Genomic DNA, 13544 nt, shown 5'->3' on the forward strand with positions numbered 1-13544 from the left:
TGTTGCAGTTGCCCGGAAAGTGTGGCATATCTATATGCCTTTACTGCCTTCAAGGTAACACGCTGGGTCTACCCAGCACTCTGTAGCGAGTGCTTTGCGCGCGACTGTAGAGGAACCGCCAACAACGCGGCGACTGCGGGCGCGATCACAGAACTCGTCACAGAGACGCGACGAAGTTGCTACGAGCTGTTAATACGGTTAACATTACTTCACACTGCCATGTGCGACTTTGTGCGCCATGAGCACGTGCGCAAGCCTTGAGACATACCAACAGCACTCTCAGACCCTGCTAACGTCTACTGAGAGTAGATCCATCTTGAACGTCGATAGCCTTGACCTAACAAGTACATTTTGGCAGTCGTAGAGCGAAAGTCCCGTAAGTGGTGGCGGCGGCGTCCGCGGGAGATGTCGATGGAGGGTGTCGTGTGCTCAACAGTCCTTGAGCAATTACAGAGAGAAAGAATTTGTGCGCCGTTTCTTCCGGTATGACTAGGCTGGACCCGTCCGGCCGAGAGTGTGAACGTGAACGTTGAAACGGTAGGAGCCTTAGAATACAGTGTGAATGGTAAAAAAAGGTTCCTCAAACATCCGTGACGTGGTGGGTCATCAAGCGGGTGCCGCGGCGCGCAATAAGGGCCTCGAGCCCCGCCACAGTAAAGAGAATCAGCCCTGCGCAGAATGCCTGCATCTTTGTTATGCAGGTAGGATGGCAGGCATCAGGTAAGCAGCAGCAGGTGGGTACTGAAGTTGAGAGGCTCGACCATATGACTTTCTTGACACCCGCCTTGACTGACTTGGCCATCTCATGGCATCAGGATGCGTGGACACTTGCACAATAACGAGGGCTGTGCTTCATCATGTAGCCAGACGCCACTGTGTACGCAGCAGGATGCGGACAACGATCAAATGCTTACCCTCGCACGCGTGTCCCGTGTCAGCGTGTTTCCTAAGCCGCCAAACTTGGTCACTCCTTGCAGGTCATGCCGCAGCACGAAGGTCTCAGGATCGGGACATCGCATTAGGTGCTTCGAGTATTGCATGTCTAGCATGTGATGAGATGGACAGTAATGGCCAGCATGACACGACGAACGCCTCGCGGCACAGCAAATAGCGGTATAGAAGTAGTACATTCGTGTGCCTGCAACCTGGCCTCGTCTCCAAATGCAGTCAAAAGAAACCATATAACGCCGTCGGTATTGCCATAAAAAGTAGTAAGCGTCGGTGAGCAAGACCTGGCAGAGACGTTGATTCACACCCCGACCCTCGTCTCTACCCGTGCCCCGTGTACACTTCTACAGTAGTACTCCACCACTGCCACCTTGCCGTGCCTCCAGAGAATGACTGCATGCCTTCGCATCTCTCGCTTCGCGCAATGATCGGGGTATGGTGTTGGTGGTATGTCGAGATGACTGGGATGCTTTGCTTGCTCGATTGTACGGTGGTGCTGGGTATGTGATAATTTACAGGATCATGCACTTCTTCTTTTCCTTCTTCCTCGTGAGCAGCGCAGCGCGGGTGGCGTGCTCGAAGACCTCGCGGACACCCTCGTTAGTCTTGGCGGAGCATTCGAGGTACTTCTGAGCGCCGATCTTCTTGCGAACGTCCTCAGCCTAGACAAAACGGTAAGAGTCAGTCTCCAGTATGACCGCAGGCGCCTGTGTAAAGTGCCGCGTATCATTTCCAAGCGTACCTGCTCTGGCGTCACCGGCTTCTGCGAAGTCTTGTGCAGCTCCTCAATCGTCTTCGGGTCATATCTCAAGTCCTTCTTGCAGCCAACGAGTATGATTGGGAGACCTTGGCAAAAGTGCAGCACTTCAGAGATCCACTGTAAGACACGCGCGGCAGATCAGCATCAGTCAACCCAAGCTGCAAGCACGTGACATGTGTCCTACCTTCTCTTGCACGTTATCAAGCGAGTCCGGCGAGTCGATGGCAAAGCAGATGAGGATGACGTGTGAGTCCGGGTAGGACAATGGTCGGAGGCGATCGTAGTCCTCTTGACCTGCCGTATCCCATAGCGCTAGTTCGACATGTTTGCCATCCACCTCAACGTCTGCGACGTAGTTCTCGAACACGGTCGGCACGTAGACCTGAGTACAGCAACGTCAGTCCCGCTCGTTTCGTAGCCGCTTGCGCGCTTCTGTCGGCTCTGTGTAGGCTTATCGGTGGGGTGACGCGGCACTTAAGTCTTTGGGAATGCTGGCAATACACGTACCTCTGGGAAAGTACCCTTCGAGAAGACACTGGCAACACCATCAGCATTCTCCCTTGCGCGGCATTGGACATTACGATATGAACGTACATGAGTAGACAGGTCTTTCCGCAGGCACCGTCACCGACAATGACCAGCTTGCGACGGATCTCCGCCATCTGCGCAACGCGTCAATGACTCTCCAAGACGTGTGATACCGGCGTCCAAGCGTGTGCAGAGAGTGTGTTGACAGCAGGTGATAGTTGGACGTGGATGAAGAGCAGATTGCGTTGCTATGGAAGGCTTGGAAGAAGGGTGAGGTTCGGCAGTCTCCGTTGAAGCTGCTGACTTACCCCGGTTGGATTGCTCTTTCCTTGTGGCTGAGTACACTCACTCAACGAAGTGGATCAGGTCTGAGGTGGCTATATGGGTCCGCCTGCTTGATTGCTGTGCGGAGTTTGCTTGACTATGCTACGAAACGATTGTTGTATACACAGAGGACACAGCTGAGCTGAAGGACGGATGAGCTCGAGCGGCCTTGGCGATCCCGCCCTTATGAAGCTTCTCATTACATCTCCACTCTACATGTACTTCGCTACGGAATACCCTGGGCATGCTACAAGGCCAAAACCGTGGGAACGTCCCATAGCTTTGACCACGAGGTCGGGGTGCGTTTGATAAAGCTGGCACCGTTCCCTACTTGTTGCTGCCTAGGCTAAGTCTAGAGCTTGCCGCTTGCCCCTGTCCAGCTGAAACGTAAGGCTGAGAATCGCTTTCTTAAGTGGGCTGCCCTGCCACACTCATGCTCAACGGGCCCATCGCCGACGATACGGACAGCGTTCGGACCCTGTTCGATCTCGCAGCGTACAGAGCCGTAGGCAGTCTCCGTCTTTTGAGATTATTCACAGAGGACATAAAACAGAGTGGTTCGCGAACGCGCTTTCTGACGGTTATAGCTACGAAGAACTTGAAGGCAGGAGCTTTGAAAGCTTAACGACAGTGTTGTCTCTAGTTTCTTCGCGAGAACGTCTATCGAGGAGATTGTTTCGCTTCGCCTGTCGAAGGCGGCCAGACTCCGATATTTCGAGCGCCCATTGCAAATGTGTGTGCAATGCTCACAGATGCTCTTGGCCGCCTGCTAATCGCCTCCCGTTCGCTGGCGGTGGCATTCGTATGCCCATGCTAGTGCCAGACTCCGTCTTCACTTTGACCTCATCGACCCTCCCTTTGGCCAAGGTAATGGCAGGCACTACCCACTCGCCGCAACTGCATTGCATACCTTGCCATGCATATTTGCCGACATTGGTCTTGCATTTAGGACATTCGAGCCGGCCATCTAGCTTGGCCTGCTCAAGCTCTAGCCGCATCCAAGATAACGGATCCAGGAAGTAGTGTGCACACGACGTCAATAATGCATTGGTTGGCCTTGACTGATGCTCAACCAAATACTGTGAGGTAGCGAGTGAGCGCCTGCGGATGGTAAGCCGGCGTTTGAGGATTAAGAACATCCTCACATACCTGCACTTCCTGCACCTCAGCTCGAAGTCGGTCGGTGTGCCGTCTACGGCATGCTCATCTTCGAAGCGTATCTTCTCGGCCTCAGGCGCTTGGCCGCAAGCCCGGCTGAGTTCGATCTCCCTCTGGTAGAGCCAGCGCTGGTACGTAGGCGTGGACTCTACATCATTGGGTGCCTTCATCTGATGATACAGCTTTAGCTGTTGCCAGAAGCCGTCGTTAGGCTCACACAGCGGACGAGCCTCGCGAATCTGCGCCAGTGCCTCATCTGGTGTGATACCGTACTTCTGTATTAGGAAGGCACAGACTACAGTCGCCGAGCGGGACTTCCCCATCGCACTTGCACAGTCAGCATGTTTGCTATTCTGGGTGTTTTACGCCACAAGCGACACAGGTAGACACAATACGGCTGCTTCTTTGCTAGCCTCAAAGACTTTGCACCTATCCTTGCATGTTCTCCGAATCGCCGAAGATCGACCAATCCACGTTCTAATGTGAGAGATAGCAACAGCGCTATTGTTGTTGACGCCACCACCAACAGGATGCTTGCGACGATGATCCTGGTATAGGCTGGAGCGAATGCCAGTGATGGCCGCGAAAAGGATCTTTCTAGGGTGCAGTGTTTGAGAAAGTGGCACAAACACTTACCAATGGACAAGCACACCTCCTCCCGAACCAACTGCATCCCGGATGAACCGAATACATGCAGGAAAGTGCTCGAGCAGATTTTCGTCATCGACATCGTCGACTTCGACAACCTTGTGAGTGAAACCCTCAAAGAGCCGCTGGTCCAAAGGTAACTTCAGGACCGACAGTATGTGTGTGATCCCAGACGCCTCAAGAGCGACTCGGCGTCGAACCGTGAAAAGGCTTGCCAGTCGTTAGCCATCGAAGTCTAGGCCAGACGCTCGGGGCCAGCATGTTGTGCATGGGTGTCGGACGAACCCGCCAATGTATATGCTCAGCTCGCCAGGGATCTTGTCGAGGAGCGCCATGTGCTTTTTAGTTCAGCGTGTTCGGCGAGGTAGATGGTGTCACTGGTTCACTTGCCACGATAGTGCTGCGAAAAGGCAGGCCGAGGTACAGTACGCTCGGCACGGCTTGCTCCGCAGCCAGCCAAAGTCTATGCAACTGCGTTCCACGCTCGGCTCCTGTTCGCTTTGGCTCGCATCAGGTGATATGCGCATGATGCTGGGTACTGTGCTCACACTAGGGCTGTCGCATGAGCATACGAGCGTTCTTGCCGCCAGCATTCGCAAGGTCGCGATTCTAAGGATTGCGGCGATGACTTTCGACGCCAACACCTGAGCTTCGCGGCACAAGCAGTGCATCCAAGCTTCGTCCTCGCGTACGAATGGCAGCTCGGCCAGCTCCACGACTCTGCCCCGTGCTGGCTGGAGCAACAACTGTGGATCCCTTGTGGGGCCGGATCGCCGGTCAACGTTATTCAGAAGCAAGCATTGGGCATGACCTACCACTCCCCAACCTCTTCGCTTCCTTGTCGGTGGCAATGAGGAACACTTCGATCTTGTGGACGTAAGTGGAACGCAATAATTGACGAAGTCACGATATGAATGATTTTCCCGCTTCACGGGCTTCCCTCGGAAGCTCTCAATTGATGAAGGACTGCCGGATAAGTGGGCTGGAATGCCCTGTTAGACTTGGCTAGTAAACGTTGTTAGGCCCGCTCGTGGCGACTACCGGCGTCTACTGCTCCCGAAGCAAGTCTAGCCACGAGGTCTAAACTAACGAGCGAGCTGATAAATGGTAGGATGCATAGTCAGACGAGTACCAATTAGCTAATCATCTTCATTTGCCTTTAAAGGAACACGAGGGGCTTTCGAGATGTGGCAGCGACAAACCGGTGGCTTCTTCAAGCCATTGATGAACAACAATGACAACACATGCGCTGTTTACGAGGCACTTCCATGCGGTGTGACAATCCATATCTATGTACTCCGTGCAGCATCGGCGTGAATGCGCCGCAGGCTTATTTAGCAAGCTCTGGATCAGCTTTGGCTGATTGGCGCCAAGAGTAGCCTTTCGAATTCCTCTCTCCCTCAAAGTCTAATAGGTAGCCTTGTCGGCTTGTCGGTCGACGGGAGTCCCATCGAATCCATTCCTTCCCCAGCGGCATTCAATGTCCTCGTTTATCGGTAATTGGCTCTCTTGCATCCGCTCTGCAAGCTGGTGGTCGATACTGCGTGTCTAGCAATGACGGCAATCGAGAAACTGTGCGGGGACAAGTTAATGCCCGCCCGTCAAGGCAGGCCTGCGAAGTGTGGATCACTAGACGGGTTGCGGCCCGACATCCTTGCACAGTGCTTGCTCAGGGTCGGCATCCTGCGCACAGCCATTGCGGCTAGGCTCTGTTTTCCTCGAGCCAAGAGGATGCCCGGCAGACCTCTGTGGCGCTGTATGCGGCAGGCAGCCCATCCTTTCGAGGACTTGCTGTGAGAGTTTAGCGCTTACAAGACCCAATCACTTTCGAGCCACCTCTTCGCATGTGACTTAACCGAGCAGCCTCAGCTTAGTTGATCCTGGCTACTACTCGATGTCAATACCCTGTTCGTAAACGGGCTGACTGCTCGAGCATAAGCGCTGGTTTGTAGGGCTCGCCTCTTCTTGACGCTTGAGGCAAGTGCCTTCTCGTTACCTGAGCGGAGCTTGTGACGCGCCGTACCTCCTCATAACTCGACAACGTCGCTGTACCGATTGGGATAATGACATCGACCCCCGCTATCAGGATCTCTCAACACCGTCAGTATTCCAGCCCTCCGTCGTACTGTTCCGCTCTCGGCTCAGCCTCTGCCTGCCCTATGGGAATACCTGGAGCTCAAGAACATGTGCCCCCACCCTTGCCACCCCCGAGTTACATCCCAGACATCGCCTCTGGACACGACCCGGGCTGGCAATGGGGCAACAACCCTGACGATTCGGATTTTGGCCGACCAGCCGTGGTGAAGCCTGGATCAAGTTTACTAGGCGAAGGGATGGGATTGTACAGACAAGAGAGGGAGAAAGACGGCAGTGTGACTGCAACAGGCGGCCAAGCGCGGAGAGGGAGCTCTATATCCACGGTGACGGCAGGTCGCGATGTTGACATGATCGACGAGGGTATGATACCGAGCGACGAGGACAGGCCATCTCCGAACTATAGGTATGCATTACCATGCGCGATAGAACACGCGCCGCCGTGGTCGATGACGGAATGGGATATTGATATGTATTCCAGCTTACAGAGCGAGCGGCAACTAGAACGGCGAACGCTGGACGCTTCCTCTAATGACTATGACAAACGATTACTTAGCCGCATCGGCGGCCCAAACACACCAAAACGGTCCTCAGTTTCTTACTCCGGCGCGGAAGCGGCTCAGATCGCTCAAGCGGCCCATGACCGGCGCAACAGCATTCTCAGACCTCTTTCTCTCCCTGATGGACGACAAGCACCATCACTCTCTGTGGGTTCGCCAGTAGGCTCAAGGTGGCCCTCCTCGGCCGCTGTTTCTCCGGGCTCCAACACTTTCTGGGCGGAGCAGGGTGCCTACGAGAATGGCCGCCCCTCGATATCACGCCATGGCAGCCTTGCATTCGACGACAGCGTGTCACACCGAAATAGCATCGACCAGTCCATGTTCCTTAACGAGGAGCTCATGGAAGATGCACCCATGATGAGCCTGAACATTCACGACCGGAGTCCGTCTGGATCGGACGATATGGATTCACGAGCAGGTACGAAGCGGCGTGCGCCATCATCACCGCGCGAAGGCGAACGGGGAGAGCGGTCGTCCGTGAGCAGTGCTTCTGGCCAGAATGACCTTTACCACCGGCGTTCAATACAGCAACTCCCGAATCGCGACTCACCCGTCTCACGCTTCCACCCGAACCACTCTTCGGTGTCTTCTGCTTCTTCTCACGGGCCAAGACAAGGCTCGCTTGGCTCGTCGCTTGGGCTAGCAAGCATACCAAGCAGCGCGACAAGCTACGGCTCGTCAGACCGCCTCTCACCCAATCCCGTGTCACCACCCGCGGACCCTGGTTTTCGGCTCGGGACGCCTTACGCTACCGCTAGCGCCAAACCGACCCCCACCACGCATCAACGGACTGTGTCAGAGAGCACTCAAGGTGATGGGCGCACATCGCCGAGTGACAGCATGAGCCACTCACGTACAGGCAGTCTGACACAACTACCCGCCGGGTTCATGTGTGAGTGCTGTCCGAAGAAACCCAAGAAGTTCGACAACCAAGAGGAGCTAAGGTATGTGAGCACCCAAGGCGCATCATCTGCATGAGTCCGCGCTATCTGCCGTCATCATACCTCCTCCTTCCCTTGCAAACCCTCGCACTTGTATCGGTTGGAGAGGCAGAGTCGATCTACTGGCGCGGAAGTTACATCTTGCCCCGCAAATTCATCACCAACCGCCCCATGTGAAACATCCATAAGCACGTGACGCAGCCTTACTGACACGACATGCAGGCTGCACGAAGCCGAGAAACAATACACATGCGCTTACTGTCCAAACCGCTTTAAGAACAAGAACGAAGCCGAGCGCCACCAGAATTCACTCCACCTGCGGCGCCACTCTTGGTGCTGTGCCGCGCTTTCCGGACCAGAAGCAGCATTCCACCCGTCGCAGAACAGCAGTGGTACCGACACGTGTGGCTACTGTGGCGACGAGTTCTCTAATCCACCCCAATGGGACATCCGGGCTGAACATCTCAGCCACAAGCACAAATTTCAAGAGTGCAACCAAGCCAAGAAATTCTTCAGGGCCGATCACTTCAGGCAGCATTTGAAACATAGCCACGTCGGGACCAGTGGAAAGTGGACAAACCAGCTAGAGAATGCATGTATGCAAGACGAGCCTCCGCCGGAGAAGCGGGCCAGTCCAGTTACAGTGGATGGATTTGGCAGTCAAGCTCCGCCTGCGCTTATGGTTGCAACCAGTGGCCTCGGCATGAACCCTCGCAGCAGTCGCAATACACTGGCGGAGACTCCCATGGACAGCTAGCTGGCTACCGACAGTGCAGCACTGATCGGCAGTCGTTGTGTCTAGAATTCGAGCAGAACTGAGCTCAGCGACTGCCGAGCAACAAGCATGAGCGGCAGACTCATTAGGCCCAAGCGCACAGTAACGACGATCATGACTTTATTCAATCTACCATTTGGGCGGCGGAAAAGTGTCGCATCCCAGCGTTGCGCTATACCACGCATTGGCAGGCGTTCAGTATCTTGTGCGCCGTGTAACCACATGGTCACTGGCGTGTTGAAGCTTGCATTAGCCTATGTATCGGAGCTGCATGCAGCATGCTCCGCAAGCTAGTAATGAACTCTTGGCTCATATTTTCCGCGCCACGCAGATTGGAGCAGTATCAATATGGTGTAGCGGGTGCTCCCTTTGCCTGTTGCACTAGAGAACTTCACCTCACTTAAGACGTCGCTTGCGGGTATTCTCTCCCAGGGCACATCTTACTGCGAGCTAGATCATGCAGGCCACACGCTGGTAACTCTCTGTTACGCGAAATTACCGCCCGTGATGAGTATGACTGCATGAAGCGCGTCAGCACCTTAATCCTCCATTCTTCTTAGCTGTGGCGCCGACGCCGCCACACTAGCATAAGACGCTCCCAAGCCTTGTGTTTCTTCTTGATTTCCATCCACCAGACATCGCTCGGAACGAGCGCACGCACATGTCTGGCCACTAAGTGATTTGCGGCAGGTACATTTATCCTACTGAACTTGTGGTCTCCATCACGTGATGGGTTGGCATTGTACGGCAAACATAGTGAGAAGTGTCACTTCTTGTCTTCAGGATCCACCCCACCCTTGTCTACACAACAGTGCTCGATGTCGTAGTGTAATCTACACTCGGAAGAGGCACCTGGCGGGAACCCATATGCGTGGTTGAGCCTGGAGTTTGAAGTCCTGGAGCATGTTCGAGAAATACAGCGGGGTTATAGACCATAATGAATCGCTCCGTCGTGCACTTGTAAAATCCACCTGCAGAATCGTGACAACCGTCTAGTGGCTACATCCTCAGTAGGCGGCCATTGTGAAGTGCGACACAGACGGCGCGTGTCAGAGTCTCACAATTCGTTTCCAGGCTATGCACGAAGTTTGATCACCGGATGCATATGTGACGATCGCAAGTAGATTGCTAGCCCATGAGACTCCGCGTCAGGCGTGCCATTGCCGGAGCCAGCACTGTCGATGCTTCTGTCGCACGCCTCGGACCGATTGGCATTAATGCCATGACAGCTCTCGTTGACTGGCAAAGACGAAAGCGGACAATTCCGTATGAAGCTCTTGCATTTGGCCGTAACAAGAGCGTTCTCCGTGATGAAGGAAGTGCAGCAGAAACGGTGAATGCTCAGCCCGAGGACAGTCTTGGGAAGCTATCCGACATACTGAACTCTGTAGCAGATCGTGATTACCAGGTCCACCACATCTAAGACACCTTCTTGCGACACCGTCGACACTATCAGGGTTCGAGCGCAGCGTCCCAGACAAGCGTCAATCCAACGTTACAGCCGAGAAACAGCAGTGTACAACTGTGCTGGCAGCATGCAGTCACTGCTTGGCGGTTATCACCGCCGCTAGCCGCTGGAGCCGGTCAGCACTCTAACGCTTGGGCCGGATCGCCTTACCCGCCGTTGATCATAGTGTGATCTGGGGAGAGCGGCGGTAGCCCAGTTATGCTGCGGTGCAATGAAGGTGCTGACCAGTAGCAGGGGGCTTGTGTTGTGGCGTCCTATCGTTGCGATTCACTGCTCATTGATGTTCCGCGATCAATGATCACGAGCGGACGACAATGCTGGTCGACAATGCACACTGCGATGTTACGTCAACTATTTGTGACGTTGACTGATGCGAGGGTCAGGGATATCCGTCGTAGCTGTATCAAAAAGGCAAGGGCGAGCGACGCACCTTCCTTGTGGTGCCCTGCATGCGCAGCTAAACGCAAGGTTGTATTGCATGCCAACACAACTAATCGACCATCATCCGAGCAACGGCGGTGATGGCACAGGGTACGTTACATCCTAGCGAAGTGCTGCATGTCGCTCGCAGAACCCTGGCCTTGCCACTGTTGCCTGAATGAGGTCAACGGTCGGAAAGCCACCCTTCGTCTGAGCTGCGCAAGCGCCATTCATACCATGCAAACCCCATGTTAGCAGTTTTCTCCCGACGTATGGCTGCATCCCTTTCCGTCAATACTGCGCGGACGGAGCAAGTTAATGATCGAGAGTAAGTAGAGCACTTCAGCACTAGTTTGCCATGGACAGCTCGCTCGTTTTTGGTATTGATGCAATCACGCCACATCGCCGCCGGGTACACTTGGAAACAAACCCTGCTGCTTGAACCTTTCACGACTCCGCCTGGCCGCCTCGGCGTCTCGCTTCCTTTGCACGCGCATTTGCCAGAAGCTCTTCTGCAGCTCGAAAATCCTCGGACCTTCGACCTGCGCCTTTGACGGTTCCTTTTTGCTTTCCAAGTCCTTGAGTTTAGCCTCTTTCTCCTTTAGTTCTTCCTCGTCCTCTTGCTTCTCGTCCTTGTCCTTCTTCTTCTCGGTCTTGCCGTCTCTCTCGTACTCCTTCTGCTTCCGTCGAGCCATCTTCTTTCGCATCTTCTCCTCAAATTCCTTCTTAACCGCTTCAATCTCCTTGTCCAGCTCCTCTTTGCGCTTCTTCTCAGCTAGAGACTCCGCATCTTTGGCAGTAGCAAACTTTGAGTCCTGTAAGTGACCCGCACAGATATGGAACCAGTCGTCCTGCTCCGGTGTGATCAGGACTGTAGATGAAGGCTTGTAACAGATCCAGCACGCTTTCGCTGCGGAGTCCGCAACGAGGCGGCGGTGGTATAAATTCTTCGTGCCCATCACGTGACGCTACATATAACACCCATTAATTATCAGCGTCACCATTCAAGATAGTATTCTAGACGTGTAAGAACAACATTCAAGATCCGGCACATTTCGAAGTAGCTCAGTAGAGGCGAAGATCAACAGGTACGCCTCGGCCCGGCAGATCATCTTAGAAGGCTCCTATCAGTCGCCTATCTAATCGATAAGCTCGCGTTTTCTCGTGAAGTCGAACTTTTCTTGTCGCGCTCGCATATATCCGTTGGTAACGTAGACATAGGGCGTGATAACGTGGTGTCAGCTTTTACTCTATTCTGTCTGAGATCATGACTGCCAATGGCAATACCAAGCTATGGGGTGGCCGCTTCACAGGCAGCTTGGATCCCATTATGACCCAATACAATGAGTCGATCTACTTCGATCGAGTTTTCTACGACCAGGACGTTCGTGGTAGTATAGCTTATGCCCGTGCCAACGTCAAGACTGGCATCCTGACTGAGCATGAGTTCTCGGAGATCGAGCGAGGACTCAATGCTGTTCGGAAAGAGTGGGCAGACGGCACGTTCGATATCAAGCCTGGTGTAGACGAGGACATCCATACAGCAAACGAGCGTAGATTGGGCGAGATCATTGGCAAGGATATTGCTGGCAAATTGCACACCGGCCGAAGCAGGAACGATCAGGTCGCGACGGACATGCGGTTATGGCTACAGGATCAGCTGGAGAAGTTGGAAGGGTTCCTCGTAGACCTCTTGAAGGTCATGGCTGCGAGAGCGGAGAAGGAGGTCGAGGCGGTGATGCCAGGTTATACCCATTTGCAGCGAGCGCAACCGATACGATGGAGTCACTGGATATTAATGTACGCTTCTTTCTTCGCCTCAGACCTGCAGAGACTTCGAGAGCTGAAGGCTCGTGTGAACCGGTCGCCGCTGGGTTGCGGCGCGCTGGCAGGCAACCCCTTCAACATTGATCGAGACGCAATGGCCAAGGAACTAGGGTTCGACGGTCTTATTATGAACTCTCTCGCTGGTGTCGCTGATCGAGACTTCGTCGTGGAGACATTGCAATGGGGCTCGATGCTGATGATGCATATGTCGCGCTGGGCTGAGGATCTCATCATCTACTCTTCCGGCGAGTTCAGTTTTGTGAAGCTTGCGGATGCTTACTCTACCGGCTCCAGTCTGATGCCGCAGAAAAAGAACCCTGATTCGCTCGAACTCCTGCGTGGCAAGAGCGGAAGAGTGTTTGGGCAGATGGCAGGGTTGATGATGAGTGTCAAGGGAATTCCGTCCACTTACAACAAGGACCTGCAGGAGTCCGTGGAGCCGTTACTGGACCACGTCAAGACCGTCGGCGACAGTCTACAGATCGCAACCGGCGTCCTCTCCACCCTGACAATCTTGCCCGAGAATATGCTGAAGTCGCTCACGCCGGACATGCTCGCCACGGATCTAGCAGACTATTTGGTGAGGAAGGGTGTGCCGTTTCGGGAAACGCACCACATCTCCGGGCAAGTCGTTGCGCTGGCGGAGAAGCAAGGCAAGCCTATGGATCAACTGAGCTTCGAGGAGCTGCAGGGTGTGGACAGAAGGTTCGAGAAGAACGTTATGGAGGTGTTTGACTATCAGAAAAGTGTCGAGATGAGGTCCGCTAAGGGAGGCACGAGCAGGAGTGCGGTAATGGAGCAAATCGAGGCGGTCAAGAAGGCGTTGAGTGGCGAGTGAGCGCAGAGTTCCTTACGAGTCACAGGGCAACACCATTATTCAGATACACTAGGCACCTCCGACCCGTCCCTATGCCGCCAACTACAGCGGAAGGTGAACGCTTCGACTCTTCGTCAGGCTGCGGTACTCGCCGGCAGCCCAAGTGAGGAGGGTCAGCCAGTATCTCAAGGGCGGTTCAGGGGCGCAACGCTTGAAGGCGGAGATGGAGACTCGGCATTTCCTGAGCCGCCGACGATTGCGACAACGTCCTCATGG

General features: G+C 54.3%; 4 protein-coding genes across 4 annotated transcripts; 2 read left to right on the forward strand and 2 right to left on the reverse strand.

The window, feature by feature from the left end:
• Positions 1-1162: 1162 nt before the first annotated feature.
• On the reverse strand, positions 1163-2724 carry BAUCODRAFT_33279 (uncharacterized protein). The gene is made up of 6 exons (XM_007677098.1): positions 2545-2724; positions 2303-2370; positions 2216-2243; positions 1893-2090; positions 1691-1825; positions 1163-1610 (listed from the first exon to the last, which is right to left on the reverse strand). Exons 2-6 carry the CDS (start codon positions 2368-2370, stop codon positions 1461-1463), a joined length of 579 nt encoding a protein of 192 aa, XP_007675288.1. The 5' UTR covers positions 2545-2724; the 3' UTR covers positions 1163-1460.
• Positions 2725-3112: 388 nt separating this feature from the next.
• On the reverse strand, positions 3113-4979 carry BAUCODRAFT_33280 (uncharacterized protein). The gene is made up of 4 exons (XM_007677099.1): positions 4652-4979; positions 4355-4576; positions 3710-4045; positions 3113-3661 (listed from the first exon to the last, which is right to left on the reverse strand). The coding sequence occupies exons 1-4, from the start codon at positions 4699-4701 to the stop codon at positions 3307-3309; spliced, it is 963 nt and encodes a 320-aa protein (XP_007675289.1). The 5' UTR covers positions 4702-4979; the 3' UTR covers positions 3113-3306.
• Positions 4980-6429: 1450 nt separating this feature from the next.
• BAUCODRAFT_122004 (uncharacterized protein) lies at positions 6430-8718 on the forward strand (the record flags this gene model as incomplete). Its single annotated transcript, XM_007677693.1, has 3 exons — positions 6430-6866; positions 6942-7964; positions 8184-8718. The coding sequence occupies 3 exons, from the start codon at positions 6430-6432 to the stop codon at positions 8716-8718; spliced, it is 1995 nt and encodes a 664-aa protein (XP_007675883.1).
• Positions 8719-11459: 2741 nt separating this feature from the next.
• On the forward strand, positions 11460-13371 carry BAUCODRAFT_456784 (uncharacterized protein). Its single transcript, XM_007677694.1, has one exon. The coding sequence runs from the start codon at positions 11892-11894 to the stop codon at positions 13287-13289; it is 1398 nt and encodes a 465-aa protein (XP_007675884.1). The 5' UTR covers positions 11460-11891; the 3' UTR covers positions 13290-13371.
• The last annotated feature ends 173 nt before the right edge of the window (positions 13372-13544 follow it).

This window comes from Baudoinia panamericana (assembly GCF_000338955.1).
Source record: "Baudoinia panamericana UAMH 10762 unplaced genomic scaffold BAUCOscaffold_5, whole genome shotgun sequence".
Taxonomy (NCBI): Eukaryota; Fungi; Ascomycota; class Dothideomycetes; order Mycosphaerellales; family Teratosphaeriaceae; genus Baudoinia; species Baudoinia panamericana.

Bases quoted from the DNA above. Each gene is read 5' to 3' on its own strand.
- BAUCODRAFT_33279 (XM_007677098.1), bottom strand. From the start codon at position 2,370: ATGGCGGAGATCCGTCGCAAGCTGGTCATTGTCGGTGACGGTGCCTGC. The intron at 2,244-2,302 runs GTACGTTCATAT...TGGTGTTGCCAG, and splicing joins GGAAAGACCTGTCTACTCAT to TGTCTTCTCGAAGGGTACTT. The intron at 1,826-1,892 runs GTAGGACACATG...CGTGTCTTACAG, and splicing joins TTGATAACGTGCAAGAGAAG to TGGATCTCTGAAGTGCTGCA.
- BAUCODRAFT_456784 (XM_007677694.1), top strand. From the start codon at position 11,892: ATGACTGCCAATGGCAATACCAAGCTATGGGGTGGCCGCTTCACAGGC.
- BAUCODRAFT_33280 (XM_007677099.1), bottom strand. From the start codon at position 4,701: ATGGCGCTCCTCGACAAGATCCCTGGCGAGCTGAGCATATACATTGGC. The intron at 4,577-4,651 runs GTTCGTCCGACA...ACGACTGGCAAG, and splicing joins CTGAGCATATACATTGGCGG to CCTTTTCACGGTTCGACGCC. The intron at 4,046-4,354 runs GTAAGTGTTTGT...TGACTGTGCAAG, and splicing joins GGAGGTGTGCTTGTCCATTG to TGCGATGGGGAAGTCCCGCT.